This window comes from Aspergillus pseudotamarii, assembly GCF_009193445.1.
Source record: "Aspergillus pseudotamarii strain CBS 117625 unplaced genomic scaffold BDV38scaffold_31, whole genome shotgun sequence".
Taxonomy (NCBI): Eukaryota; Fungi; Ascomycota; class Eurotiomycetes; order Eurotiales; family Aspergillaceae; genus Aspergillus; species Aspergillus pseudotamarii.
The window spans coordinates 92,676-119,597 of record NW_022475045.1 but is presented as its reverse complement, the minus strand read 5'-3'; the positions used below and the strand labels follow the sequence as shown (position 1 = coordinate 119,597).

General features: G+C 47.8%; 11 protein-coding genes and 2 non-coding genes across 13 annotated transcripts; 9 read left to right on the top strand and 4 right to left on the bottom strand.

Moving 5' to 3' along the window:
• Nucleotides 1-347: 347 nt before the first annotated feature.
• BDV38DRAFT_283525 (EthD domain-containing protein) lies at nt 348-713 on the top strand (the record flags this gene model as incomplete). The annotated part of the gene is made up of 1 exon (XM_032060056.1): nt 348-713. The coding sequence occupies one exon, from the start codon at nt 348-350 to the stop codon at nt 711-713; it is 366 nt and encodes a 121-aa protein (XP_031912913.1).
• A 1,315-nt stretch (nt 714-2,028) lies between these two features.
• Nucleotides 2,029-2,331, bottom strand: BDV38DRAFT_283524 (uncharacterized protein; the record flags this gene model as incomplete). Its single annotated transcript, XM_032060055.1, has 1 exon — nt 2,029-2,331. The coding sequence occupies one exon, from the start codon at nt 2,329-2,331 to the stop codon at nt 2,029-2,031; it is 303 nt and encodes a 100-aa protein (XP_031912912.1).
• A 4,581-nt stretch (nt 2,332-6,912) lies between these two features.
• On the top strand, nt 6,913-8,988 carry BDV38DRAFT_102421 (TCP11 family protein). The gene is made up of 2 exons (XM_032050867.1): nt 6,913-8,014; nt 8,084-8,988. The coding sequence occupies exons 1-2, from the start codon at nt 7,091-7,093 to the stop codon at nt 8,972-8,974; spliced, it is 1,815 nt and encodes a 604-aa protein (XP_031912911.1). The 5' UTR covers nt 6,913-7,090; the 3' UTR covers nt 8,975-8,988.
• A 637-nt stretch (nt 8,989-9,625) lies between these two features.
• BDV38DRAFT_t139 lies at nt 9,626-9,716 on the top strand. The gene has a single exon. It is a non-coding gene; the product is annotated as a tRNA-Pro (tRNA).
• Nucleotides 9,717-10,304: 588 nt separating this feature from the next.
• On the top strand, nt 10,305-10,396 carry BDV38DRAFT_t140. Its single transcript has one exon. It is a non-coding gene; the product is annotated as a tRNA-Pro (tRNA).
• A 1,194-nt stretch (nt 10,397-11,590) lies between these two features.
• On the top strand, nt 11,591-13,048 carry BDV38DRAFT_283522 (uncharacterized protein; the record flags this gene model as incomplete). The annotated part of the gene is made up of 2 exons (XM_032060054.1): nt 11,591-12,029; nt 12,168-13,048. 2 exons carry the CDS (start codon nt 11,591-11,593, stop codon nt 13,046-13,048), a joined length of 1,320 nt encoding a protein of 439 aa, XP_031912910.1.
• Nucleotides 13,049-13,377: 329 nt separating this feature from the next.
• Nucleotides 13,378-14,571, top strand: BDV38DRAFT_283521 (uncharacterized protein; the record flags this gene model as incomplete). Its single annotated transcript, XM_032060053.1, has 1 exon — nt 13,378-14,571. The coding sequence occupies one exon, from the start codon at nt 13,378-13,380 to the stop codon at nt 14,569-14,571; it is 1,194 nt and encodes a 397-aa protein (XP_031912909.1).
• A 229-nt stretch (nt 14,572-14,800) lies between these two features.
• Nucleotides 14,801-15,292, bottom strand: BDV38DRAFT_102360 (uncharacterized protein). Its single transcript, XM_032050865.1, has one exon. It carries the CDS (start codon nt 15,158-15,160, stop codon nt 14,837-14,839), a length of 324 nt encoding a protein of 107 aa, XP_031912908.1. The 5' UTR covers nt 15,161-15,292; the 3' UTR covers nt 14,801-14,836.
• Nucleotides 14,806-16,739, bottom strand: BDV38DRAFT_248418 (uncharacterized protein). Its single transcript, XM_032054729.1, has 3 exons — nt 16,032-16,739; nt 15,768-15,965; nt 14,806-15,710 (listed from the first exon to the last, which is right to left on the bottom strand). Exons 1-3 carry the CDS (start codon nt 16,482-16,484, stop codon nt 15,378-15,380), a joined length of 984 nt encoding a protein of 327 aa, XP_031912907.1. The 5' UTR covers nt 16,485-16,739; the 3' UTR covers nt 14,806-15,377.
• Nucleotides 16,740-19,228: 2,489 nt separating this feature from the next.
• Nucleotides 19,229-20,766, top strand: BDV38DRAFT_248417 (nicotinate-nicotinamide nucleotide adenylyltransferase). Its single transcript, XM_032054728.1, has one exon. The coding sequence runs from the start codon at nt 19,237-19,239 to the stop codon at nt 20,095-20,097; it is 861 nt and encodes a 286-aa protein (XP_031912906.1). The 5' UTR covers nt 19,229-19,236; the 3' UTR covers nt 20,098-20,766.
• On the bottom strand, nt 20,233-21,040 carry BDV38DRAFT_102159 (uncharacterized protein). The gene is made up of 2 exons (XM_032050862.1): nt 20,793-21,040; nt 20,233-20,697 (listed from the first exon to the last, which is right to left on the bottom strand). The coding sequence occupies exons 1-2, from the start codon at nt 20,860-20,862 to the stop codon at nt 20,369-20,371; spliced, it is 399 nt and encodes a 132-aa protein (XP_031912905.1). The 5' UTR covers nt 20,863-21,040; the 3' UTR covers nt 20,233-20,368.
• Nucleotides 20,778-23,052, top strand: BDV38DRAFT_102168 (J domain-containing protein). The gene is made up of 3 exons (XM_032050863.1): nt 20,778-21,690; nt 21,749-22,009; nt 22,069-23,052. Exons 1-3 carry the CDS (start codon nt 21,423-21,425, stop codon nt 22,602-22,604), a joined length of 1,065 nt encoding a protein of 354 aa, XP_031912904.1. The 5' UTR covers nt 20,778-21,422; the 3' UTR covers nt 22,605-23,052.
• Nucleotides 23,053-23,396: 344 nt separating this feature from the next.
• BDV38DRAFT_248414 (ubiquitin-ubiquitin ligase UFD2) lies at nt 23,397-26,682 on the top strand. Its single transcript, XM_032054727.1, has 4 exons — nt 23,397-24,057; nt 24,115-24,325; nt 24,380-24,835; nt 24,890-26,682. Exons 1-4 carry the CDS (start codon nt 24,026-24,028, stop codon nt 26,489-26,491), a joined length of 2,301 nt encoding a protein of 766 aa, XP_031912903.1. The 5' UTR covers nt 23,397-24,025; the 3' UTR covers nt 26,492-26,682.
• Nucleotides 26,683-26,922: the final 240 nt, after the last annotated feature.

Here is a 26,922-nt window from a genome sequence, read left to right as displayed (position 1 = left end):
TTTTCAACAAGTATGGCTCAACAAATATCCCTCAACTAGTGCTTAGAAGTGATAGCTTGGATTAGATCCTATATAGGGGCTCTATCCTTCATGGACTCTGTTTACTATCGGCAATTTTTAATTCTTTTTACCATCTACTGCACTATCTCTACCTTCCCACCTGTCTCGGAATATTCAAGCGAGATCATCCTTCATCGACAACACAACCCATCTCAGCATCACCTTCACAAACAACAGAGAAAGCAAAGGAGAAGAAAAAAAAATGTCATACACCCTCCTCGCCTTCCTCCCCCGCAAACCGGGCATCACTCCAACCGTCCTTCAAATCCCACTACGAAAACGACCACATGCCCCTCCTCAAAGATATTCTCGGCCCCAACCGCTTCCCTACCGTCCACAAACGATACTATTTATCCCGGGTCGAGGAGCCACTCCAGGACGCCACAGGCAAATCCACAGGCGAGACCACCGCTACTGACCCCCATCCCCCCGGCGAGGGAGTCATCATCCCCAGCACTGTAGCCGGGGAATTCTCGTGGGATTGCTGTGCGGAGGTCGTCTTTCGTGATGAGGCACATTACGAGGCGTTTCATGAGACGTTGGCGGCGCAGGGGGAGCGGTTACGGGCGGATGAAGAGCGATTTTTGGACTGGAGGAGGATGAGGGTTGTTCGTTTTGGGGCGGGGGCGGAGGTTAGTTCTCTTGATGGGTAGTGTTTTGTTTACTTGAATTGGGACTTAGAGGATTTGAGACTTGGTAGGTATAGTCTAAGAATGAGGTTCATCGAGTAGCTGTTTTATGTTGGGCAGTTGTGGTATAGTAGAGATATGATGATAGCGGTTTTATTGGTGGTTTTTTGTGTAGTTCTTTTGAGTAGCTGGGATTGGTGAAGCTTAGATGGGTAAACTTTTATTATTATTATTATTATTATAGTTAGGGTTATAACAGCTACTTGCGTAACTATAGGTAGGACTTCGAGATGACTTTACCCGAAAGTTGTTCGCTCAACTATATACTACTCAAAACGGCAATGCTCATAACTGAGGCATCAGTGTATACACAAAGATAACGATGATCCATACTAAGATTATATATCTGGTTCGTTATACATCCAAAGTAACTTTGTTCTTTGTGAACTACTGTTTCAAGCCGGTGGATGAACCTCTAATCTTATATCTGTTAGGCGTGTTTCTCCCTTATAAAAGCAGTAGCACCTCAGTGATACTCTGTACTAAAGTATGTGCACTAACTAGGGCCGGAGCGGGCCTCACTCAATGTGTCGCTCATAGAGCCTTGTCTCTCTATTGAAATCTAAGCACGAGGCTCTTTGCTTCCCAAAGCTACCCTGTTCAGAACCTGCTCTGTGACAGGTAATCAGGGCGAGATGATATGTCAAAGATATAGATTGTCAAAGAAACACAATACCTGCTAGGTTTTGGTCCCATTTTAAGTGCCATCACGCGTAAAAATTCCGTACAAATAGCTACCAAGCGGACGGAAGACTGGCTAGGAGAAACAGGCATGCTGACAACTCTTTTAATTATATTACTCGAGATATAACAACCAAAGAGGCAGACCCATCATTCTCAGCAGTCGATGCAGATTAATCTCCTATTCCGAGATTTTACTGCATAATCCCCTTGTTATGACTCGTGAAGTTGACCAGTATCCCTAAGAGTCAGGTCATTGGATGTGCAAATCAATACATTTGAAACACTTGAATACGTACTTTATTTTCGAGGCACGCTCAACTGGGACCCGAACAATATCCACCTAGCCACAGTTATCCCTGTCTAGCAACAAAACCGTTTGCTTTTCCGTTCCGCCTGATGTTGATCCCTGGATCGTTAGCCACGGTGATGAGCCGCCTGCTAACTGCTTTTTCTCGCGGATTGATTGCAATGTGCGTGGCTTCCTCTGTTCAACTCTCCTACCGCTTTCTATATCTTAGATTTTTAATATAATAATAGTAAAAACACTGCTTTCCTAGAGCGTCTATTACTGCCCCCACCCCAGAAATCTGCTTCCTTAAACCAAAGCACGGTTCTTGTAACCGGCGGCAGCGGCGGTCTCGCCAGTCAAATCCTTCAGTTCTTCTCCCAGCGCGGCTGCTAGCACCTCCACTCCATTTGGTTGTGCTCCCTGGGTTACTGGCTCCATATTATCGTGGTCGGACGAATGTGCAGGTTGGGGGATAATAGGGGTCTGTTCGGTTTTACAAAGAGTAAAAACGTGGCGCATGGGCATTATTTTGCTGCCGAAAGCACTGGTAAAGCACCAGAAGGAGTTGCCTTTAGATAGTACAAAGGCCGACGCAAAGGCGTTCTTCATCACAAACCATGAGCCTCGCTGCTTCTGGGATTTTACGCGGCTAGTTTGGCGATATGCTGGGGATACAACGCGACCAGATCAACTATGGGTGATTACTCGCCCGTGGGCGTCACTCTTGGCAGGGATATTTAAATGGGTGTTTTGGGCACTCAGGTTGGGTGAACCACCTTTGACGAGGACTAAGGTTCGGCTTAGTTGTATGACCAAATATTTTTTCTATCGCCAAGGTGAAGAAAAGACTCGGGCATAAGCCGTTTGTTGGGCTCGAAGAAGGACTAAGACAAGCGGTAGAGGACTGTGTACTGCGTCAGAAAACATCATAAGACTCTTGCCCTCTATTACAGTTGGTGGATTACGCCCGAGCTTAGGATAGAGGACAATTGCTGTCTCTATAGATGAGGTCACGATTCGAAGCTTTGGCTTCTTACACCTAAGGTGCCGAATAAGCCAATCAATGGTATGGTATATCCTACTTTGAATATGGGCAAGTCATCATAAGTCCCTTGTTGAGAATACAACGCAGGAGGATCTATGACGAGTTCAGTGATCCTACAACTAGTTCAGCAAGGACTACCTTTCATGCTTAGTAGATATATAGAGTACATGGGCAACGACTTTATCACTCTCCCACTATTTCGTCGTCCTTGGTAGCTGGGAATTGGTGCGTGGAACTACACAGCCAAGGGTACCTCAAACATTTCTCAAAGCCACCCTTCATAACTAAAGCAATCAGAAAGAGTCCCAGTCAGGGGATGCTTTAAATGCTATTCTACCATGGATCACCTCTGGTATCACGGATGGGTTTCATATTACATAGCAGGGCAATAAACAAGTTACTTCTATTTCAATAGTACATATTATGCACCAAGATAAAGAAAAGGTTTCATGCCGAGTTTCGAGAGGAGTTATATGAAGGATGCTCAACCGACAGGTACAGGAAACAGCTTTATAAAAGCGATTATAGAAATCCTTAGGATTTAAAAAAGCTATCCAACTGCGGCCACCCCATAAGAACTGCCATTTGGTATATAGTTCTTGCCTTGCTTCTCAGGCAAAAGAAGCCCATAATAGTGCCATACTTACTACATATCAAACTTCTTTTGATTGTCCATCATGCAATGTTCTATTATACAGGAGGGGGTATCAGGCCATCAGCCAAGGCTACCTTTGTAAAAGCGAGATTGAAATTGCTTATAGAATGCGAGCGTTGACTAGTCGGAGCCTACGTTGTGTTCCATGCTCTCGGAGTGCTCCCGGAGTGGTCAGTGAGCATTTAGTGCGTCTCGTCCGCATCACTCAGGGAACACAACTCCCTGAGTGCTCACGTGAGATCTGGGACCCCCATAATAGGAAATTCAAAGCGGTGCACAGAACACGGAGTAATGCTACCGTTATACATTACCATGTAATAGATGCTCTCCATGGAGGCCCCGCCTTGACAGGTGTAAAGTGCAGTCAGTGACTCAGTGGGCAAGTCAAGCAAAAGACATTTTAGCGTTGTGTGTTGGAGCATCGAGTGGGATCAAATAACACCGCTCTTTTATAGAAATTTTGATGCAAACCGGGGGGGGTTTTGTGGCTCCGGTGGCCTCCGGAATGAGGCGACCACGCGCGCTGAGCAATCTTTTGTGATCAGTGCATTTGCAAAAGTGAGGCGCCAAGCGCAAGCGACTCCCATTCCTTCGTACGCCCCTTCGATTAGTTGCGGTCTCGTCAGGGTTCCGGCCACCTGAGGATCCCTCTTTGTACGCAATACGGGGATCCTCTTTCACCATTTCCGCAGGTTTCAACAAAATTTAATATCTGCTGAAATCCAAAGAAGCTTTTAAAAACATCATGACCACCAGGTAGAGTTTATTTGAGAAGTTCTCGTGCCGATCCACATCCTTATACCGGGTACTATATCGCTCGAGGTATGAAGAGCTTATTCCGCATCCTGTACTTTTCCCCTTGGAACTTGCAGGGGTTCAACCTAGGTCGACTACAAAGCACAATGTCGCTGTTATTATCAGCGCGGCAGAAGCTGACTAGCCAATTCCATCGCGCGTGATCCACTCTCGACTGGAATCCTGGGAGATTTATCTATCAAGCTGCTGGGGGAGTGGATCAGGGAATATCCCCATCGTCCCACCCCCCGAGACAAGGTTTCTCAGATGGGACTCTCTCCTATTCCCTGCCGCCATTCGCCACAAGCGATCCCGCCGACGGGCCCCGGAGACGATTGCAAAATGTCGAAAAAGGGAAACTAAAAAAAAAATAAATAATTTGTCGGTGGGTGAATTGTCTCCCATGCACCATACGATCGTGTGAATTACTTCGATGGTGACCACGATGGTGGGCATAGTACCAACAGTTCCAAGTTCACCAAGTTGAAAAGAAAAGAAAATTAAGTTTCCCCTGAGGTGATGCTCGTGGCCACCCGTTTGCGTGAAGTAAAGCGTCGACAACCCCCATTTAGCATCAAGGGAATATGCCAAGTACTCTGGACAGTACACAACAAGACCAACACCGTCCCCATATTCTGGTATGGCCACGCGTGACACCGACGCACTGAATCATACCTAGCATACGCAGCTGGAGACGGATTCAAAGGGCTCCAAACAGACATGAGTAGGGAAAAGCCAAAATAGCGAAACAGGGAAGGGAGGAGGAGGAGGGTATTAAGGGCTCAGAAGTTGATATGCTTAAGACTGGAATGTCTCTCTACTACCTTCTTCCCCCCCCCCCTACGTTAAGCTCGTTCTAAAGGGGTAAAAGGCTCGAACACAACCTGTGGAAGGCCGCATACAAGTTGCAATACACCGAACGCTCACTACGGCAACGAAGACCGTATCAATCTTCTGCAATGCCTTCCATAACTTTTGATTTTACTGATATCGCCTCCGTGGCTCTCTTTGTCCACGGCCAATGCAATAATGCAACAAAGAACTGGTGGCGCCGGTGGCAATTCACAGTATTTAATAAAATCCTTGATTTCTCAAACGGGTAGTATCATGCATCTACGGCGGACTCGCTTTCTCTCGCATTGCCGGGTATTAGCATTGTGTTTGGGTGCACGCCGAATCCTTGAGATCGTACAGGTTGTATGGACATGACCCCATGTGCCCGTTTTGAATTCTATTTGATTATTTTTCTTTTTTTTTTCTTTTTTTGCTTTCTCAAATCCCTGCGGACTGTCATCAGGAATGTTGCTGAGACCGGCAAAAAATCCCCCTTCAAGGTTGTGAAGGACAGGGGATCGCCGCCCGTGGGTAGAGAGGCAGCTCCTTTCGCGACCGTTAGGAATCCATCTTTTCCCCCCTTTGAGGATGGCCTCCATTTTAAGTCTCCACCCCAACTTAACTAACGTTTACTAAACCCCAGCAGCAGATCCAGAAGTAAAGTTAAACAGTAGAAAACGAAACAATAATACCTGAAATCATTGCCGACTGCTCGGCATCCCACGTCATCAATCATCGATGCGACTAGTTCGACGGCAGTGGACGTTTCCGTATGTCACTTGCTTTTTCTTTGCTCCAAAGTCACGGCTGCAATCGTCCATATCCAAAATTTTATGGATCAGCCTCACTTTGCCTTCCTCCTCCCTCTCGTGGCCCTGGGAAAAAGCCGAAAGAAAAAAAAGTTATCTACAGTGGCGCTCTTTGGGGCTAAGAATATTTTCTTTTACTAGTATTATAGTTTCATCCCATACTGTTCCCATTCAGCCTTTTCTTTCAATTTCAATACTAAACCGAACCCAGCGTCAATTACATTAGTGCCTTTTCTGTACCCTTGGTTGGTCTACATCGTCTCTTTCTCTTTCCGACAGTCTCTCACTCATGCACTCACTACTCTCTCTCTCTCTCTCTCTTTGAATTCTATGCTTCTAGGGTCGGGTGGAGGAATTCATCATTCTCGACTCTTTCCTTTTTTTTCTTTTTTCTTTTTTTACTCTCTCTCTCTCCCCTCTCTCCCTCTGTTCCCGTCCCATGACTGTATTCAGATCTTATGTTTAAGTTCCATCCCATACCATTGGCTTATATCAACACTCTTCCATCCCCGTCCATTTTGCTACCGAAGTGGCTTGACCTGTACTCCCTTTCGGCATTACTGTAACCCACTACCGTTTGTTTTGTTCGTTCAACCTGTCTAGTTTTTGGTAGTGGTCGCATAGAAAGCCATTGGCTATTCTTCAACTTTGCTTTTTCCTGGTTTGAGTACTTCGTGGACAAGTTTACTTGAGCCTGGTCGCCGTTGACGTGCTCGTGCCCTTTATACTTCTTTCAGTGCGGGAGAAACCGAAAAGGGCCCTAAAAGAGCAAGGGAAAACAAAGGGGAAGAAAGAGAACAAGGAAGAAAGTAGCAACCATTGCAGCTTCGTGCGATACCAAAGACAGATCATCTGAAGAGGATTGAAGATCATTCTTTTTTTGGGGGGTGTTGCTTGGTATCAACGGGGGTTGATCGACATCGGGTAACCCGCATCAGGTGAGCACTATTTCCTCCCTCCTCACCGTAATGCCCCCTTCGGCCTCAGGCAAGGACTAACTGAAAGGGTTGGAGAAGGGGATCTCTTTCATCTAATCGCCCCGCCGACAGTGTGGAGGGTTGCGGTGCCTTGCGTCCATCAATAGAGAAATGCCCGTGACCCCCACGATCTAACACTCCACACTTCTTTCATACATTACTGATTAAGGACTTGTTCTCCCCGGGTTCCACGAGCTTCCTCAACCACCCAGACTTGCGACTACCCCCGGCTATCAACGGGACTGGATGGGAAATGGACCTTCAAAGAACCAAAGAGGCACGGCGGGACGCTCCCGGGAAGCAGGAGGACAGCACGGAGGGTCCTTTGGAACCATACGGAGGCAACGGCCACTCCAAAGATTCCCCCAAGAACGACTCTCTAGATCATCGGGATACGAATAAAAACAAAGACCCGGCGCAGGTAAACCAGCAACGTCAGGGTCCTTTTGCCTGCGACCATGATATTCACCAGGCTTCGCCGGAGGTTCAACAGCCCGCCTGCAGTAACACCCCCTCGCCTTCCTCACAAGCCATGTGCATTCCTCAGGAGCTGGGCCTCAATGTGGAGGAATATAACTTGTTGCTCACGGCCAAGAGATACCCTCCAGTCACCAAAAGCACCCTGAGCGAGCTCGATTTGCCCTGTATCATGAGCAATATCAACCTTCGCATGGATGCGAACTTCGACCGCGATCTCCATTTCAAACCGGATTTAGACGGTGAGAAAGGTCGGCGAAAAAGGCAGGAAGCTGCTGACTACTGGGAAGCCATGGCTACCGAGATTACTATCTACGCATTCTGTGCCGCTCGTCAACCGCTCATCCCATGCGACAATATGTGGGCAGACCAGCAGCAAACCTTTGAGCCTCGACTACCGTCTATGTTTGACACCTTGCAGGATGTTCTGAAAACCCTCGTCCCGGAACGGGATCACCCTAGTGTGATGCAAAATCTCGAGGTACCTTTGCTGATGCAACAAATTCGGAAGGGTGTCCTTGATATGGTAGACGTGGCAAATTGGCTTGCAGCATTGCTCAAAACACACTGCGCCCCAATGCGCGATGAATGGGCAGACCGTATGGTTGAACAGATCAGTTCAGGGTCACGATCGCAGAATTCCTTGGAGATTGTTCGTGGTCTCCAAACGCTGTTTGCGATATTAGAGGCTATGAAATTGGTAAGGCATCGGACTCTCGGCGGGTACAATTAGGGCAGGAAGAAACCAATCACTAATGCTTTGAGACAGGACGTTGCAAACCATCAAATCCGCGCATTCCGTGTTCTACTTATAGAAGACACTATACCATTTCTTCAAGAGTATTTTCGCAGCAAAGTCGAAAGAGATAATTTCCGCGTGGAATCGTCACGACTATGGTACCAAGAACTACGTGAACGAGATTTGAGCAGGATGGAAAAGCCGAACAGCCTCCGACCCCTTGCGATTTTGTTTGGCGGTTTATCAGACCTCCTGCTACAGTTCCATACTCCGGAAAGTTTCCCAGAAACTTTTATCTTCGACTCTGACCGCCTGTGGCAGTTGCGGGCATGTCTGCAGAGCCTTATCACCCTTGACATCTGCTGGGAAGTCTTTCAACGCTGCGTTAATCCGCTCAAACGATATCATCCAGCTCAGGCACAAGCATACGCTACCTTCCGGTCTCGCATCGAGCCCTTGATCGATGAGAGTGAGGACTGCAGGCGACGGTCGCCTCAATGGATGAAAAATATACGGTGCATTGCATTGGAAATCGCGCATTCTGCGTGTAAGGCATATAATTGCGATATAACCATGGTCCCAGATAGCGTCATGACCCGTATTGAAAATCAGCTGGAAACCCATCTGCTAGGCGAGTCAGAACTCTTCCAACATTTCCAGAATTTGTGGCGCGAAAACTTAATGGCGGCCACCATGAGCTTTGCACAACAGTACCTAACCATGTCACCTCTGGCTATCTGCGAGTCTCAACGAAGCCATCCCCACTCGCCAGTATCACAGCAACACTATGGTATTGAACGGGTTGCCATGAGACTCGCGCATATGGGTGTCCTCCACTGGCGAGTCTGGGCACCTATTCTCTACGTACGCGAAAGTGTGTCGCCCACCGACGTGGCGATGAGCAATCATGACATGGCATGATGCTCTGCGCGGATGTGCCCACATAGCGTCATGAAGGCTTCTCTACTTCATCCGAGGGTTTGTTTCCTTGCTTTCCTATTTTATTTTCGCTCTTCGTGACATGCAATTCAGCGTTTTTGCATTGGTAGTTATTGGTTCTGGCGTCAACTGGGGAAAATTTCCATACATTAAAAGGCCGATTGGCATCTGGCGGTGTTCGTCTTTTTGGCATCTCGCACTTTGGGACATGTTTGAATAGAAGTGAGAGGCCTTGTTTACCTGCGCATTGATTCAGAGGATAAAGTGTGTACAATAATTATATATAATCCTAATAGCTCAAATATGACTAGTGGTGCAGGTTTAATTAATTGATATGCAGCCAACGAAAGACTAGTCACTTAGGTCGACTTGTAGTGTAGTCCTAAAATACTAGTGGGTTCTTTCTGATACCCTATAGAAAATAGGTGGTTATTGCCATCAAGAAGTACCTGTATTGAATGAGTCAAGTCAAGATAAAGTAAGCAATATACTCTGAATTGTAAACCTAGTTGTATTAACTGCTGCATTACCTGAAGAAATGTTCCTGTCTGTAATTATATTCACCCTTTCATCTGCTACGCGATGCTATGATATGGATCTATATGCAATTTGCTCAGGAAAATGTCATGAAATGCCCGGATGGTCTAGTGGTATGATTCTCGCTTCGGGCTGGCTTAACAGTTCTATCTGCGAGAGGTCCCGCGTTCGAATCGCGGTTCGGGCCTTCATCCTACAAAACTTTCTTTTTGTACTTCGAGCATCTTTTCATGCTCGAAAAGCAACACTGAATGATGGCGCTCCATGTACATACACATCATAAACTGGGCTTAGGTTGTACCTACATTGTATTTGAGCCTTTAAAAACATTGCTTGGCGATGGACGATCAGTCAATGGTGGTTACTGTTTTAGGATGGATAGGGCTTTCTCGCCTTCCAAGTACGAAAGTGGATCCCTAATGTCACGTGTACTGTCTACATTAGTAGTATACTAGTAATCCGATACGACGGACAACACCGGATTAAAGTTTTCACAGCCTTCGGTTCTTTGCAAATTTGTATACGCCTTTGATCATCGATGCAATCCCTCAAGATCTAGGATTCCATACCAATTTGTATAGCAAATCAACTTGGCCACCATGGTGGCTATCAATCAACTAATGGGATATATCAGATATCAGGATTTTCAGCTAATCTGGGTTTCCAGTATTGCGAGTGAGTTGATGTAACAGAGAGAATAAAAAAACTTCCATCACTGTGAAATGAAACATTCTATAAACATGAACCATAAAACACCGAAAACATTACATCATCTGCCCGGATGGTCTAGTGGTATGATTCTCGCTTCGGGCTGGCTTATACAGCACAATCTGCGAGAGGTCCCGCGTTCGAATCGCGGTTCGGGCCCTCATTTCTTCTCAAATACTTTTTTTACCCCTTTATCCTTGTGCCTTCCTTCTTCACGGAAGGGATTCAAAGTTACAAAGGGCAAGCATACTCTGTACCATGGCTTCTAATGAAGCATACAACTTCATCCACATCATTGCAAGTTACTATAATTGCCTCGCTGCCTTCAATCAAGGACACGGTGACACTCATTACAATAGGCAATATTCTTCGGTCAGGAACGGGCGGGCTACAAGCATAGCTGCCCAGAAATCTACTTCCCCTGTTAATCTAGGGCCAATGTGCTCTCTACGAATAGGATAATATATAATATAGCTGAAGAGTAGCATCTTGTGCAAGATCCAATCTAGTCATTAGATGGCCCTGTGAAGAACAGAAGTTATACTTTGTGATTCATTCACTGATATAGCCATTTCCCCTGATAAGCGAAAGGGTATATCAACACATGTCTCCATTTTGTTTCAGCATGTCATCTGTCTATTCCCCATATTTCTCAGTTCCCATTAAACAGGTCTATACATACAGGCTCCATTCCATACATTCTGACAGACAAGTTCAATATATCGGCGGCTGACCCAGAAGTAATATTTGACATTACCTGGGTTTCGTGTACGCCTGTAACAATGGCCCAAGTTGAGCCAGCGACTGAGATCCATTCATCTGTTACTAGACTTACTTCTTCACCCGATCCCCAGATCCAAGCTTGGCCATATTTTTGAACAGAAACTCGGGCGTACGATCAGAGTATTCGACAATGGAAACAGGGTAATTTTGTTACGAAGTGGAAAGACTACCTGGACATATTTCAGGATGCCTTGATGCGTATTCCTCAGGCAATGAAACAAATGTCTTAGAAACAAGGATTTATCAACTCAGCAGGCGCTTAATCTAAACGGTTGGCTACAGGCGTTTACTCACTCGGTAAATCAACTCACAAGGACGCATACCAATCTATCTCCACCAATTGGCAACCCGCAATCTCGCTTAGGTATCACTCCAAACTATCGGTTGACTCTCGTACAGCGGGGCGAGTCAGGAATACCATGGGGTCTCCGGGAGAGCGGTTTTGATGGGACAAATTCCCTGATATGGTTTTCAGACCCACGCCCCCTCGAAGTTGGAGAGAGTCCGCGATCCTACACAGACGATAAACAGCTAAGGGATGTCATTTTTAATTTCCATAGAAGGCTCGTCATGGAGAGCAATCTCAAAGTAATTCTTCTTGGAGATAAAAGTGTTGCAAAAGACGTGCTGCCGCCAGATTGCCTTGTGAACCAATTCACGATTGATCTCTATTGTGGGAGTCTCATCGGATATGTTGAGATGGATGAGACTGAGTTACATCGTGTTTACCTTGAATCTCCCGCCTCTTTGGCATGCCTCTGGGCATCGCCTGGACCCTTGGCTCAAAGTATAAGTGAGCTGTTTAAAATAGCAGCAGTATTAACTAACACCAAGGGAATCAAGCCGTATTTTGGCAACTCAGCTTCAGCCGTGTATAAGATCTTGTGTCTCTATCAAGAAGAAATGGAGGGAGTTGAGCTTATAACGCCCTCGAACCTTGATCCTATTGTTGAAGCCTGGCTTTTCCGCAAAGGCTTCCAGAACAGGGAAGACATATGCCGGCTGCAAAGTATAGGGGGCACATTAGTCCGGGGATTGATGCTATTGCTTCACATATTGAGAGCAACCCCACGGTGATTTAAGAGGACTCTGGTGGAGCGCATGCCAGGTCAAAAGAGTAAACATGCTAAAGGAATTCTTCACAAAGATGCTCTCAGGAGCATAAGGGACCTCTGGAGAGAACTGAACCAGGGGAACGATTTTGCCGAAGATGCTCTCGACGATATTCCAACTCCAGTGGATGATGCGCTTGAAATAAACGAGCTGGACGATCTAATTGAAGAATCTCTTGGTAGTTCAGATGAAATAAAGGAGCAGGAAATGTTCCAACTGGTCGAAGTAAGAAAACAACATATGCTTGCTGGTTGTAGTTCACTAGAAGAAGTGGAAATACTAAACTCTGAAATGAACGACATTCCAAATTCCAGCTGTCTCAAAGATCTAGTTCCAATCTCCGACCACAGAGACCTGGAAGATCGCTGCCTAGCTACATCCTCAACCATGGCTAATTCGCTATGTCTACCCCTGAATCATCTTCTGCGGAAGAGAACAAAAAGGGAAAGAGATACCGCAATACTAGACGGTGTGTCCTATCGAGGTTATTGGAAACCATCCATAAAGTCTGGTAACTTGGTTATACACGTTGCTCCTGACATAGCAGCAATCCTACTCTCCTTTCCCGGCCAGAGTAGAGCCGAGTTTCCAGAGGAGATTCAAATCAAGGCAGAGATTTGCCCAGACAAACGACATCCATGTTGCTGGGCTAAAGAAGCTCAGGACAATGACCCTAGTGTCAGGCTCGCTTTCCATGTTTCGATGGGACAGAGGACAGTCTATCCGTCCATATGTGGAAGTGTCCCCATTCGAAAAGCTAACACATTCGTGGACTGGGTTACAGGTGTGCCAGTGGAGATGATAGCTACGCGGCCAAGGAGACATATTAATGCGCATGAGGAGGGTATTGTTAAAGCATTAGGCTGTCCCAGAAAAGGCACGTATTACACAGATGCTCAAGGTAATATTGTGTAGAGCGATGGCGAATCCAGTGTTTGAGCGGTTATAAGGGAAGAGTAAATTGCGTGAGTTTCTGCTGCTATTGAATGATTGTATGGCCGTGTGATGAGATAATTTCCAGCCTTCTTGGGATCTCAAGTGCATTTGAAAATGAGTGGGGTTGCCCAGCTATGTCTTATGTAAGCCCGAGATCCTCTGTAAGTTAGATCAGATAAGTTAAAAGTCAATTGTATATCCATCGCATATCCTGTCGATCTATCACCCATGCCAAGTTAAAATCAACATAACGATCCGATTAGACCAACACCCCTAAAACATCTACCAAAATATCCCCAAACTATATCATGCGCTACTCCCCTACACTTCTCAACCCACCATCAACATGGCTCTCATCTCTAAAAGCATCCCAACTCCAAAAGATCGCCCAAGCAACGGGCATCCGCTCCGCCGGTCCCAAGGCAGCCCTAATAAACCGACTGGAGACCGAACTCGCCCAATGCGAGTATCCATCTCCATCTTTAGTCTCCAAGAACAAGACCAAGACCAACCCAAAGAACCAAAATCTAAGTATCCTCAGTATTGACATGGGCATCCGCAACCTCGCCTTCGCTCATCTTCTCGTCCCTAGTCCCCAATCTACCACTAGAGGGACGGCGAGTATGACAACACCAACCCTAAACGCCTGGCGCAGATTAGCTGTCTCGGATCTACTACTACCATCTGGTCCTGAACCTTCTTCACCGTCACCCTCTCTACCAGAGTTGGGGTCAATAAAAGGCACAGATTCATCTGATATCGATGAACTAAGCGAATTTGCATGCCAAAAGGACAAAGATGGAAAAGAGATGTTCCATCCCTCGCCATACGCCAAACAGGCGTATATACTAATTACTACACTCCTGGAGAAATACCAACCTACGCATGTCCTCATTGAGAGACAGAGATTCCGCTCAGGAGGCGGCAGTGCGGTTCAGGAGTGGACGCTGCGGGTCGGTGTCTTTGAGGGTATGTTGTATGCTGTTTTGTATGCGTTGCGGCGGGAGAGGGCAAGGGGGAAGCGGGGGGGAACGTCTTCCTGTGGTTCTGCGCCGGTGGTGCTCGGCGTGGAGCCGCAACGCGTGGTCCGGTATTGGGGGGATCGGCTTGGCGGGGAGGAAGTGGAGAAGAAGAAGAAGGAGGAGGAGGAGGAGGAAGGGAGGAGGAGGAGGAGTAGTAGTAGTAGTAGTAGTAGTAGTAATACGAGGGAGGGGAAGAAGGTGAAGATGGATTTGGTTGGGGGGTGGTTGGATGATGCGCTTGCGGATGGGGAGCGGGGCTTGAAGGTGGCTGTTTCGGGGGATGAGGAGTTACAGGGGTGGGTTGAGGCGTATTTGGCGAAGTGGAAGGGGAAGAAGAGGAGACGGGGAGCGGTGGGTGTGGCTGATATTGGGAAATTGGATGATTTGGCGGATTGTCTGTTGCAGGGCGTGACGTGGTTGGATTGGCATATCATGCGGGATCGTCTCTTGCGGGAGGGGGTTGGGGCTTTGGAAAACTAATTGAGTGAATGAGTGGTGCAAATGGCTTGATGGTGGACCTTTGTTTGTATTTCTATGATGTATATTACTATCTGTATATATAGTGTGGAGATATTACGTGTAATATATGCGTATGTCTAGTTTGCTCTTCGGTCCATAGCTGGCGCAGGCCTAATCTATAACTGCCGCAAGCTAGGCAGAGAACACCGAATTTATCTACGTGGCTCTTCTCTACAACTACTCATGTGCAGAAAATGTAAACTTAACCCAAGCCTGTGGATTTCTGTCATAGAGGAGATACATATCGGAATAATTCGCTCTCATATCCATATCCATAGAGTTCATCATGTTTCTTTTTTGGCGTCGCAGGTTGGTTCAGACGTCTTACTCCCGTAGTCGGCCAAAGAATCTTTTGTACAGACCCAACTCCGGCATACGACTTTCCCCTTCTCACTGGTGTCCCCTTTGTGTTGTTTGACCGTAACCCCAGTGGACCGTAGAGGGCCATTCCGATATACAAAGATTTCAAGAAAGTGCACCACGAGGGGAGAGACAGAAGGTAGAAAAGAAGAAAGCTTTGTTGGTTAAAGTAGGACCTGCTCGATCCCATTTGCAAGAAGCGAAGAACCACCGGTCAGGTTGCCCTGCCAGATAGGTGAAGAAAGGTATGTAAGAATGTCTAAATCAAGTTTGTACCAGAAGTAAAACAGCATCTCCCTCATAAGGTATAGTGCCAGCGCGCGGTTCGCCACGAAATGAAATCTTTAGTTACAGACGGTCATATCCATGCTCTGGGGACCAGTGAGGTCGTCGTGCGATCCATTGGTTTAATGAGAGCGACGGAAGTTGGTGGGGAAAGCGTGCTTGCTGCTGGTCAAGAAGCCAGTGGGCTTGGCGACGCCGCTGGTAGTAATAGGGAGGGTGCCGTTGCCGAACGGAGGACGTCCAGTGTGGGTAGGGACAGGGAGAGGAGCCTTGGTGCTCTCAGCACCGTCGTTGTCGTCGTTGTTGTTGTTGTTGTTCTCGCCCTGGTCATTCTCATCCTCGTCGTTGTTACCGCTGTTCTTGCCAGGCTTTCCAGAGTTTCCAGGCTTCTCCTGGTGGTCCTGGTCATGGGGCTTGGTGTAGTCATCACCGGGCTTAGCAGTAGCGCTAGGAGCCTAGAAATCTAGTTAGCAGCTGGAAAAATTAGGGGGTAGCAAACAAATCAATCATACCCCAGTGACGGTCTCGGTGACAGTGGCAGTAACGGTGACGGTGGCCTGTCCGGTACAAGCCTCGCTACCGTCGTTGCCAGCGTTGCCAGGTGCAGCAGAAGAAGTAGGAACATCTACAACGGTGAGGGTAGAAGTAGACGTGGAGTGGAGAGTAGTGGTCTGCTCCTCGCTACCGGCAGAAGGAACAGCAGGGCTCTTCTGTGATGAAGGTCAGTCCAAACATTCCTGGGTAAGACAGATAGCAACTCCATAGGGCGAACATACAGTGTAGATGGTCTCGGTATTAGTGGCGGTCTTGTGGATAGTTGTCGTGACAACACTCTTAGTAGTACCAGTACCGAGGGTATAAGTGATGGTGATATCAGTGGCCGATCCAGTGTTGTCATTGCCGGCGCCAGAGGATCCAGGGACACCGGTGCTGAGAGGGGGAGCCTGGGTAATGACAGACGAGCTGGCATCCGAGGTTGAAGAGGCGGCGATGGAGGAAGATCCGGCAGCCGAAGAAGCAACGGGGGAAGAACCAGCAGGAGAAGACGAGGCAGGCACGGAAGAGCTGGGGGTCAACAACGGGGTCGGGTAGACAAACACCGATGAGGTGGACACCGTCGAGTTGACGTTCCTGGCATGGAAGAGCTTGTGGTTGCGGGCATGGCTGGCCTCAGAACCAGCAGCCAGAGCGGCCAACAGAGCGACGGAGATCTTGTTGTTCAATTGCATTTTGTTGAAGTTGTACGATGACAGTCAATGTCTTTAATATCGATAGATATGGATTTTGATATTGAGATTTTTTGTGTGTTTCCTTCTCTTCAGAGGGAGACTGCGCTAGTCAAGTAACGAGAGTGGGATGCGAAATCTATTCGCAATGTAAAAGAATGACTGGGTAGTGAAACGAATGGTCTCTTAACACAGAGAGCGAATGTAGAGAATGTACAGAGCAGTCTACCGAGTGAACAAAGGAAGAGGGAATTAAAAAGACGGCGAGGGAGGGGAAGGAATCATCTTATGTTGGAGAAAGTCTGGACTTACGGAGTACTGGGACCATCGCACAGATACTCAACCATACTCCATAATAATTAGTTAGTTAATATACCGAACTAATGTAAAACCGCAATACGCCAGGGGAAAAAAAACCTGGCCAAGTTTTCTTACTACTAGTATTTTCCCTACATCGTCTCATGCGCACGGGGGGGGGTGAAGGGTTGCAACGTTACCGATCAAATCAATCGCATAAAATTGTAATTTGATGTATGATTAAAGTGGGGCTGTCCCGAGATGAGGATCCAGTTTCATATCCCCATTCCTATCCGGTGATTGGTTGTTGCTATGGTTTAATCTCGCCGCGTGCCTGTTCCATTTACCGTCGCACGGTTGTACCTTTTTTTTTTTCTTTTTACTCTTTCTCTCTCTCTTTCGTTTTTTTTTTTTTTTTTTTTTTTTTTTTTTTTTTTTTTTTTTTTTTTTTTTTTTTTTTTTTTTTTTTTTTTTATCTTCGATACACACTAACCAATTGGATGATTTTTCACGTCACACCGTTGGGAAGTCAAGTCAGATCTGACCATCCATCGTCCATGGCTTTTAATTACTTGTCTCACAGGATCCCGACAAAAAAAAGAGCACCGGCGTCTATTAAACTTCTCTAGATAGGTGGCCCGGTCCCCAGTCAAAGGTGGCAGCTGTGAAGTTGTTCAAATATCTCGAATAACTAGTCAGGTACCGGGGTGGACACCAAGTGGCCAACTGGACCTGATTGGCCTTCCAGTCATGGTAATATACCGTAACCACCACAGCAACTCTGGGACGCTCGTCTTAGCGCAAGTGGGCAACTTACTTAGTTATCTAGAGAGTGATAACATAAGACGTCGGGTAGTATCCGACTACGCCTAAATAAGGAAAGGGAAAGAAGAAAAAAGTCTGCTATGGCCCCCTATTGCCTCATCCGAGAATGTTCTGCCTAATTTACTACTACTACTACTACTGATCATGAAAATAGGGGTCCATTCACCGTTCATATCGTAGTCTTATCCGTTCTGGTGCATCTCTCCGGAGTATGTTCCTTGACAAACTTTTCCTGGCGGATCCCACCAACATCAAACTATTGAGTGTCTCCTAGGAGTCCGTTCTAACCGAGAGTCGGAGGGAACCCTCAAACCTCAGCCGAGGCTGAAACCTGGGCCCTGTAACAATACTGAGTCACAGAGGAAAAGATATGGGTGAAGATGCAAAAAACAATTATTCTCACTGTATTATCATGGCAGATGGTACAGCGTAAAAATGGATATAGTAAGCCCTAAGGACGACTACTAACTGGACATGAGCTTGGACGGGTGTAGATCATCCCATCACTGATCTTGACAATCAGAACCCGGGTGATGATCAGAGCGACAGCACCGAGTGGATCTCGGCAAAGGGTTCCAGACAACTTCGGCTTGTACTCGGTATCCAACCCAGCCCTTCTTGGTATTCTCCGGATCCCGTACAACATTAGTGGTACGGAGGACTCACGAAACTGAGGACCAAATTTGCTAGAATTTCTTGGGACGTTTGACAAATGACAATATTTGGGAACAAAGTTTCCCCTTGATTTGGGGACGGAAAAGAACTCCCCATATGGAGTGCTTCGTCTCGGGAAATGATCGGGGCCAGTGTTTCAGACTGATGAGGGTGAGGGCTGTGTGGGTGATTGTTCCTTTCTGTTAGTTACCCTCTATACTTCGTTAGATAAGCATGATTATTAACTAAACTAAAGAACATTGATATTGACCAAATGATCCACGGCAATTTCCTCGTACCTCGAGCTTACCCCTCCGGTGGAAATTGCCAGCGGGAGGTTATATGCGAAGAAGCAGTCTAGACTCAATCCTCCCTGATAACTTCCCGAACGCCACTGTTTCCGGCCTGCAGGTGGACAACTTTCCATCGACACGGGTAGATCGGTTTCATCTTAATTGGTGATACTCTCACGGTCTGGGATGAGTCTCCTTGACCTACTCCATAAAGAGACCCATCATTAGTACCGAAGCAGCCTCCTCAGGGTCCTTGATTAAGATCATCCCGCTGCTACGGACTACATAATGCCATGATGAGCGTAATAACAAGACGAAGAAAATAACTTACTGACCACCGCTTCTTTTGTCATGCGCAAAGTGACTGAGCCACAAAGGACACACAATGCAATTCTTCACCGCAAAATGTGTGAGTTGAGTTTTGCGGAGCATCTAGTTCGGAGTATAAAGTTATAAACTCCTTCGTTTGTTTGGGGTTGTTTCTTCGTATGATGCAATTCTCTGCAGCCACCCGCGGGGAAGAATCCACCGGGGCGCCAGCCTTCGGGACTTCTCTCAACCTTTATTCCATGGATTCAACTTTCTCCACTTTAAGAAAGCTCTTGGCCGTGTCTGACGTCCCCGACAAGAAGGCCCTTGTTACCATACTTTAAACAGTCTGTCACTACCCTGCTGCACAAAAAAGTATGACGACCCCCGCCCTCCAGACACTCCGAGCGCAATATAGTTCAACCTTGAAACGCTTCATCGCGTCGAGCAAGAACTTTGAAATCCTCACCTCTATTCCCGCCGGTCAATCTCACCCACCGGCTCACATTCCAGATGTCCTATACGTGTTGGATTCATCCTTCAATCCGCCCACTCTTGCACATCGCAGGATAGCTAGTACCGCCCTTTTCGAGAGTGCGAGCAAAGCGCCGCGGCTTCTACTATTACTTGCGACCCAGAATGCGGATAAACCTTCCAAACCAGCCTTGTTCGAGGATCGTCTTGTTATGATGGAACTATTCGCGAGAGACCTCTTGGCATATATACAGCCACATTTCTCGGCTTCAGAGGATGAGAGTCTTCCAGTAATCGATATCGGTCTCACCAAGAAACCGTATTTCGTGGATAAAGCCGCGGAAATTGATACTGCGGGGATTTATCCGGAATCGCTTGAGCAAGTTCATCTCACTGGCTATGATACGTTGATTCGGATCTTCAACCCCAAGTATTATCCGCCAGAACATACCCTCCAGCCCTTAGGGCCTTTTCTTACACGCCATCGGTTGAGGGTCACCATGCGACCGGGTAGCGAGTGGGGCGATGCGGAAGAGCAGAAGCAATTCCTACTCAACATGGCCCAGGGCGGCATGGAAAAGGACGGCGGCAAAACTGAATGGGCTCAGCGGATTCAGCTCGTGGAAGGGAGACGGCCGGATGAGAGACCAGTGAGCTCTACATTGGCCCGAGAGGCAATCCGGTCGAATCCCCAAGATCTGGAAGGGCTGGTCCCCGACAACGTCCGGGAGTTCATCCTGTCCCAACAACCATACTCGGAGTAAACGATATCACAACCTTAATGAGATCTTTGTTGCGTGGTAGAGTAAATGAGATGCGCCGATGAGCGCCACCCGTCGACGATCTATATAATACATGACGCCCTCGTTTAGGAGTACGTATATTCGCCCAAGACGACTAATAACTTTTCCATCATAAGATTCAACCAAAACACCATACCGCCACGACGCCCGCACTACGTTTTAATAGAGTCATAGTAGCATAAAAACCACGCATTATCGTACAGCCCAGAGACCACGGCGCAAAGGTCGACTTTTAATCGTCGTCCTCTTCTTCCCTTTTCCCCAAAGTATACGCAAGTCCGCCACCAACCATGTTGGCCAAGCAGAGACCCATGGTCACACCGCGGACGATGCCCCGGGCACCCCATTTCTTCATGAAGGGCTGGCGTCGCCGACCGGCAAGCAAAAGGTAAAGTCCCGACCAGGCAGCGCTAATTCCTGCGCTATCGGTCTTGAAACCTTGAAGATTGGCATAGCTTGTGAACAAAAGGACGGGTGGGAAGAGCATCGGAAGTGCTTGGAAGGGCCGCATGTACTGTGCGGTAATGAAGGTTGCGAGGAGCGTCGGGGTGAAAGGATTTTCTGTAGAATTATGACGTTAATTATGGGATCTGCAAAAAAACGGATAAAACGGCGAAAAAAAAAAAAAAAAGATCAATGGTCCAGGGAATGCTCACCTCCCCATGCTTGAGCTTTTTGCATGAGAGACTGCTTGGTCTTCTCCACTGCAGATTCCGAACCGGTCATTGTTGCGATCGGAGATTTAGGAGATCGAGCTCAAAGAGTTGTAGCGACGAATCAGTAGTTTATAAGGACGGGAAGAGAACGATTTATTCGTTCAATTGGTTGTGACTTTGAGGGGTCGCCAATCGTGAAGCTGCTTGTGGAAGGTCATAGGTAACTAATGGAGTGATACGGCTTTCCTGACTAACGTCTTGTCACCCGCGGCTTAGTGGCCATCAGTCAACATAAATCTGAACCTTCGAAAAGACACCACGTTTATCTATCAGTAATCACAGACCAACTTTACCCTCGGACTTACACCAACCAGCATTCTCAACGCAGGGGTCCAATCAGCCAGTCGCCGGAATTTTCAAAACGTCATTACTGGATTTTCTCAGCGTCGTTTCGCGAAAAATAATCCTTATCGGAACCCTCACGGACACTTTCTCCTCCGACAGCCTTCGGATCCGCCGTCATCCTCTTAGGGAAGGAAACGAGGAACAGCAGGAAGGAGGGTCGAGTTAGAGGCCGATAAAGACAACGGATATATTTTTGCTCGGGCGCAGAATCAGAGCCTTGCCACCATGCCGTCTGCCACAGCGTCTGGGGTAGACAATGGCGGCTCTGCGAAATCCCGCGAGCACAGCCAAGGAAATCAAGACCGCAAATATACCCCCGATCAAAAAGCAGCCGTACTACGGATACGAAAATGTTCGTCGACTGCATATTACGAGATTTTGTCTTTAGAGAAGACGGCCACGGACAGCGAGATCAAGAAGGCGTATCGGAAGTTGAGTCTGTTGACACATCCTGATAAGAATGGGTATGAGGGGGCCGACGAAGCGTTCAAGAGTGAGTTGTCTGTTGCTTAGATTATCGCTTCGTGCTTCGCTGCTAACGTTTGGAATAGTGGTGTCGCGCGCTTTCCAGGTCCTATCAGACTCAGACAAGAAGGCTAAGTATGATAAATTTGGAGGAGATCCGGACAGCAGATTCGGCCCCAGCTCTGGGCCTTCGGGTGCCTCTCCTTTCAGCGGATTTGGCGGTGGCTTCCCACGTTCAGCAAACCCCGGTGGTACCATGTACGAAGAGGAAATATCGCCGGAGGAGTTGTTCAATCGCTTCTTCGGTGGCGGTTTCGGTGGTATGGGAGGTGGCTTCAATACCTTTGGTACGACTACTACCTAAGTTTCCCTTTATTACAGAAATTCTTACTGACTCGCTACGTAGGTGGTCCTCAGTTTGTATTCAACATGGGAGGTGGCCCCGGATTCCGAGTCCATCAATTCGGCGGTGCTCGGCCTCGCAGGAGGCCGCGCGAAGCGAACAGTCAGCCCGAACCAGCGCCTTCGGCCTGGGCAGTTATTCAACAGTTCTTGCCTCTCATCCTTCTTTTCGTCTTCCCTTTGCTTTCTTCTCTCTTCTCCGGCTCCTCCACTCCCGCAGGTCCCTCATACCGATTTGATGCAGCAGTCCCCCCACACACGATGCAACGGACAACGCCGAAACTCCATGTCAACTATTTTGTTAACCCGGGTGATATAGAAGACTTCAGCGCGCGGAAGTTCCGCCAGTTAGACCAACGGGTCGAAGTGGACTACGTCAGCAAGCTTCGGTATGCGTGTGAGAGTGAAATACATGCCCGGGACCGTATGATTCAGGACGCCCAGGGCTGGTTTTTCCCCGACGTAGAGAAAATGAAGGCGGCAAGATCCATGGAGCTTAAGAGTTGTCGGCAGTTAGACTCGTTGAAAGGAAGATACTAACAGACATGACGACTTGTTTCGCTATTGCTTTATTTATCTATTTTTTTTTTACTTCAACAAATACCGTGACGTTGTTTTATTAGCCGCATCCATTTCATTCATACTTAATGTTGTCCCGTCCAGTATTTTGGGGGCCTTTTCGTTTTCCTCTTAGATGTCAATATATGTGCAGAAGTTTGATGGCGTCGCATGATCAGAGATGTTGCTGTGAAGTTTATAACGATATGTTATTTTAAAGGGTATGAGCATCAATTCTTGTATATGGGGAAATGAATGGATTTCTGAGAAAATTAAGCGATTGTAATAGACTTAGTAGTATTAGTAGTAGCTATACTGATTACGGTGGGCAGTAATCGGTGTAGTTCAGAGCGGAGAAGGTGAACGATTGGCGGCAAAACCCCGACACAAGCTTAGTTAATGCAGACGAATCTGAGCGACTGCAACAGAAGGTCTTTCGCTCCCAGAGGTACCTAATCTTTCACATTCATTCACTTGGCCTCTGGTTCTCAGTTCGTTCCCCGCAGTGTGTGACCCATCGATCTGAGAACCCGGCACGATTAGGTGACCATCGATTCATTTTTACCCATCCTTTTCTCGCTGGTTTTCTCCTCATCGATTTTGCTCCGCATTTTCTGCCCCGCTGGTTGACAAGCCTTTCATTAGGTACGGGGCACCGTGTCTTTAATACTCAGAGATGTCCGACAATCTCTCTGAAGCGGATAAGGTCGGATCTTGATTTTCTAGAATTTTTCTGTTTGCCGTGGTCCTCGGTAGAGTGGTTCTAACTTGAGTAGATCCGCAACAAGCGCTTAGCAAAGCTTGGAAACCCGTCCCCATCGTCGAGACCAGAGGGCGTAGAGTCGTCAAGTCGGCCCCAATCTCCCTCGACGCCAGTACTTTCCCGAACACAGTCCAACGCCGGCAGTGCAGCGAGCTCCAGAGCAGCGTCGCCAAGACCCGACCTACAGTCCGAAGGGAAGCGGATCAAGATCACACCAGCCGTCTCGAACATTACAGGCCCCGATCGGTCACAATCGGTCACCCCAGTTTCCGGCACCCCACCGCCGCCGAGGGCAGAAGAGAGTCTTGAGGCGTTTGAGGATCGTACACTGAGCGCTGTGTTCAAGCTGACGTTGAAGGGGGACCGCCAAAGGGATATCCACGGACAAAGATTGACTTACCTTTCGGGCCTCAAGAGTGAGCTCGAGGAGCAAGGTCGCGACCTTCGTATTGAGACAGCTGTCCTAGATCAGGCTCTTCTGGAAGCTGCTTCGAATGCCCCTCAGCAGAAGCCCTTGGATTATTTGTTGCCGTGCTGGCGGAGGATATCTAGGCTGCACAAGGGATTCCGTCGTGCTCGCGAAGATGACCCGAAGTTCAACGTCATATGCGAGGCCCGGCGCCTTTGCTTGAGTTATTGCATGTTTGCGATTACAATGCCGGAGATGTTTGGGTATGTAGTGCGCTTCACCTAGGTAGAGGGTGAGATACTAACAGGTTATATGCTAAGGATCGAACCGTCCGGACAGTCACCTCTCAAACCTTACCTTCTTTTGGACCCCGAGGATGATAAGGGGGTGGATTTTGAGCTCCTAAGTGAGGCTGTCAAAAGGTTTGAAGAGGATGAGAACATCAAGCCAGCATTCATCGCGGCGGTAGAAGAAATGAGCAAGGATCTTGCGGCCATGACTATCAATGACGATTACAAGCCCTACGTAACAGTATGTTCTGTCATCCCACCTTCTACCTGAGTGTCTTGTCAACCTCATTTATAGGCCCTACGAAACCTTGTCCGCCACGCGGTTGTGGGTGCAGCGATCACTGAGTCATCCTTGTTCAATGAATCTCGGCAGGCTGCAACATTTGAGAAGGACACGTTACTCGGGCCCTGGTTCCGGCTATCGCCTCTGCAAGGTGCAGTGACTATGACCTATTTCTCGAGCCCCAAGACGAGGGACCAGGGCTATATCCTGAACGCACAGCGCTCACAGCGGATGATGCAGCAGATGCTGAGTTCGGATCTTTTCGACATAATAAACCATCTAATCCGTGCATCGAAGGATGCACGTGAGAGAGTTTTGGATTGGTTCGCCGCAGCTCTGAACATCAATCACAAGCGACGCGCTATGCAGGTTGATCCGAATACTGTGTCCTCGGATGGTTTCATGTTCAATCTCACGACGTGTCTGGACCAGCTTTGTGAACCTTTTATGGATGCCAACTTTACCAAGGTAGACCATTCTGAATGAATTACATGATATATCTCCTGCTGACTCGGCCATTAGATCGACAGGATTGATGCAGGATATTTGCATCGGAACCCACGAGTCGAGATGAAAGATGAGACCAAAATCAACGCCGATCAGCATGCGTCTGATGCATTCTATGCTAAGAAGGTTGATGGAACCTCTAATTTCATCACAGAGATCTTCTTCCTCACAGTCGCTGCTCACCACTATGGTAGCGAATCATTGACCTCAAAGTTGGATCAACTGGAGAAGGACCTCCGACACCTGGAGAACACAATCAACAAATTCGAGCAAGAGCGGCACAAGTGGAGCAACAACCCAATGCAACTCAGGGTCTTTGAGCAGGCCTTAAAGAAGTACAAGGACAAGTTGGATTTGGGTCTTGCTTTGAAGTACAGTCTTCAAGGTGTGTTGTTCGACGACCAATGGCAAGCCCGTTCCATGCTGTTTATGCGCTATGTTATTGTCTTCCTCCTGAGACTTGTGTCTGGCAAGAACTTCCCCAAAGAGCCCATCCAATTGCCTCTGCCCGCGGAGCAGCAAGAAGTTTGGAAGTGTCTTCCTGAGTACTTTGTGGACGACATTGTGAGCAATTTCAAGTTTATCATGTGGTGCATGCCTCAAATCATTACCGCAACGCAAGGTGACGAATTGGTAATGCTCTGTATAGCCTTTTTGGAAAGCACTAGCTATATCAAGAACCCCTATTTGAAGGCCGGTCTAGTCTCTATTCTTTTCCGAGGAACATGGCCTCGCCCTGGCGGTGCGCGGGGCGTGCTGGTGGACCTCCTGAACTCCATGCCCTTTGCCAACGAGTATTTGCTGCATGCTCTTATGAAGTTCTACATTGAAGCCGAGCACACGGGGACCCATACCCAATTCTTCGATAAGTTCAACATCCGTTTTGAGATCTTCCAGATCATCAAGTGCATTTGGCCCAATACGCTATACCGTGCCAAACTTTCTAACCAGGCCAAGCGGAATCTGGACTTCTTCGTGCGCTTTGTGAATTTACTCCTCAACGATGTGACTTTTGTGCTTGACGAGTCGTTTGGTGCCTTTATTACCATCCATAAAACTCAAACGGAATTGCGTAATGGGGCGGGCATGGATCCCACCGTGCGACAGCAAAAAGAGGAACAACTTGCCTCTGCTCAGCGCAATGCGAAGTCTTACATGCAATTGACCAATGAAACAGTCGCCATGCTTAAGCTCTTCACCGAAGCTCTGGCCGATTCATTTACCATGCCGGAAATTGTGCAAAGACTGGCAGACATGCTTGATTACAATCTTGATGCGATGGTGGGCCCCAAGAGCTCGAGTCTCCGTGTCGACAACCTGCAAGAGTACGGGTTCAATCCACGAGCCTTGTTGAGCGAGCTTGTCGACGTGTATCTGAACTTGATGAGCAAGGAGAATTTCATTGTGGCCGTTGCTCGGGATGGACGGTCCTACAAGCCGGCCAACTTCGAAAAGGCAGCGGAGATCCTGCGGAAGTGGTCACTCAAGTCTCCTGAGGAGCTCAGGCGGTGGGAGCAGCTACAACGCCGGGTGCGGGAAGCCAAGGAGGCCGACGAACAAGCAGAGGAGGACCTCGGAGAGGTCCCCGACGAGTTTTTAGGTATGTTCTGGGAGTAGTTGCTCTTAGGGTTCATGGCAGTTGCTAACAAATCTTTCAGATCCTCTTATGTATACACTGATGGAAGACCCTGTGATTCTTCCTGGGTCGAGAGTGTCTATCGATCGCTCCACCATCCGGTCTCATCTTCTGAGTGACCCTCATGATCCGTTCAACCGAGTCCCCCTCAAGATGGAGGATGTCACACCTGGTACGTATTCCGTGCCGTCGCTTTTGCAGCTCCATGTTACTAACTCGTCCGATGCAGATACTGAACTTAAAGCCAAGATCGAGGCATTCAAGGCAGAGCGAATGGCAGCGCGCAGAACACCAGCGACGCAAAGTGCATCTGAGACGATGGACACGTCTGCTGACTGATGGGATATCCCTTTGTTTATGAGTTGGCGGTTGTTGGAAACGATTCCACATCCACGATATTCCTAAAAATTGG

Excerpts from the sequence above, each read along its gene's own strand:
- BDV38DRAFT_102421 (XM_032050867.1), top strand. The coding sequence starts at position 7,091 with ATGGACCTTCAAAGAACCAAAGAGGCACGGCGGGACGCTCCCGGGAAG. Across the intron at positions 8,015-8,083 it reads TATTAGAGGCTATGAAATTG|GACGTTGCAAACCATCAAAT; the intron begins GTAAGGCATCGG and ends GCTTTGAGACAG.
- BDV38DRAFT_102360 (XM_032050865.1), bottom strand. The coding sequence starts at position 15,160 with ATGGGATCGAGCAGGTCCTACTTTAACCAACAAAGCTTTCTTCTTTTC.
- BDV38DRAFT_248418 (XM_032054729.1), bottom strand. The coding sequence starts at position 16,484 with ATGCAATTGAACAACAAGATCTCCGTCGCTCTGTTGGCCGCTCTGGCT. Across the intron at positions 15,966-16,031 it reads ATACCGAGACCATCTACACT|AAGAGCCCTGCTGTTCCTTC; the intron begins GTATGTTCGCCC and ends CCTTCATCACAG. Across the intron at positions 15,711-15,767 it reads TCACCGAGACCGTCACTGGG|GCTCCTAGCGCTACTGCTAA; the intron begins GTATGATTGATT and ends CTAGATTTCTAG.
- BDV38DRAFT_248417 (XM_032054728.1), top strand. The coding sequence starts at position 19,237 with ATGACGACCCCCGCCCTCCAGACACTCCGAGCGCAATATAGTTCAACC.
- BDV38DRAFT_102159 (XM_032050862.1), bottom strand. The coding sequence starts at position 20,862 with ATGACCGGTTCGGAATCTGCAGTGGAGAAGACCAAGCAGTCTCTCATG. Across the intron at positions 20,698-20,792 it reads AAAAGCTCAAGCATGGGGAG|AAAATCCTTTCACCCCGACG; the intron begins GTGAGCATTCCC and ends ATAATTCTACAG.
- BDV38DRAFT_102168 (XM_032050863.1), top strand. The coding sequence starts at position 21,423 with ATGCCGTCTGCCACAGCGTCTGGGGTAGACAATGGCGGCTCTGCGAAA. Across the intron at positions 21,691-21,748 it reads GGCCGACGAAGCGTTCAAGA|TGGTGTCGCGCGCTTTCCAG; the intron begins GTGAGTTGTCTG and ends CGTTTGGAATAG. Across the intron at positions 22,010-22,068 it reads AGGTGGCTTCAATACCTTTG|GTGGTCCTCAGTTTGTATTC; the intron begins GTACGACTACTA and ends CTCGCTACGTAG.
- BDV38DRAFT_248414 (XM_032054727.1), top strand. The coding sequence starts at position 24,026 with ATGTTTGCGATTACAATGCCGGAGATGTTTGG. Across the intron at positions 24,058-24,114 it reads ACAATGCCGGAGATGTTTGG|GATCGAACCGTCCGGACAGT; the intron begins GTATGTAGTGCG and ends TTATATGCTAAG. Across the intron at positions 24,326-24,379 it reads ATTACAAGCCCTACGTAACA|GCCCTACGAAACCTTGTCCG; the intron begins GTATGTTCTGTC and ends CCTCATTTATAG.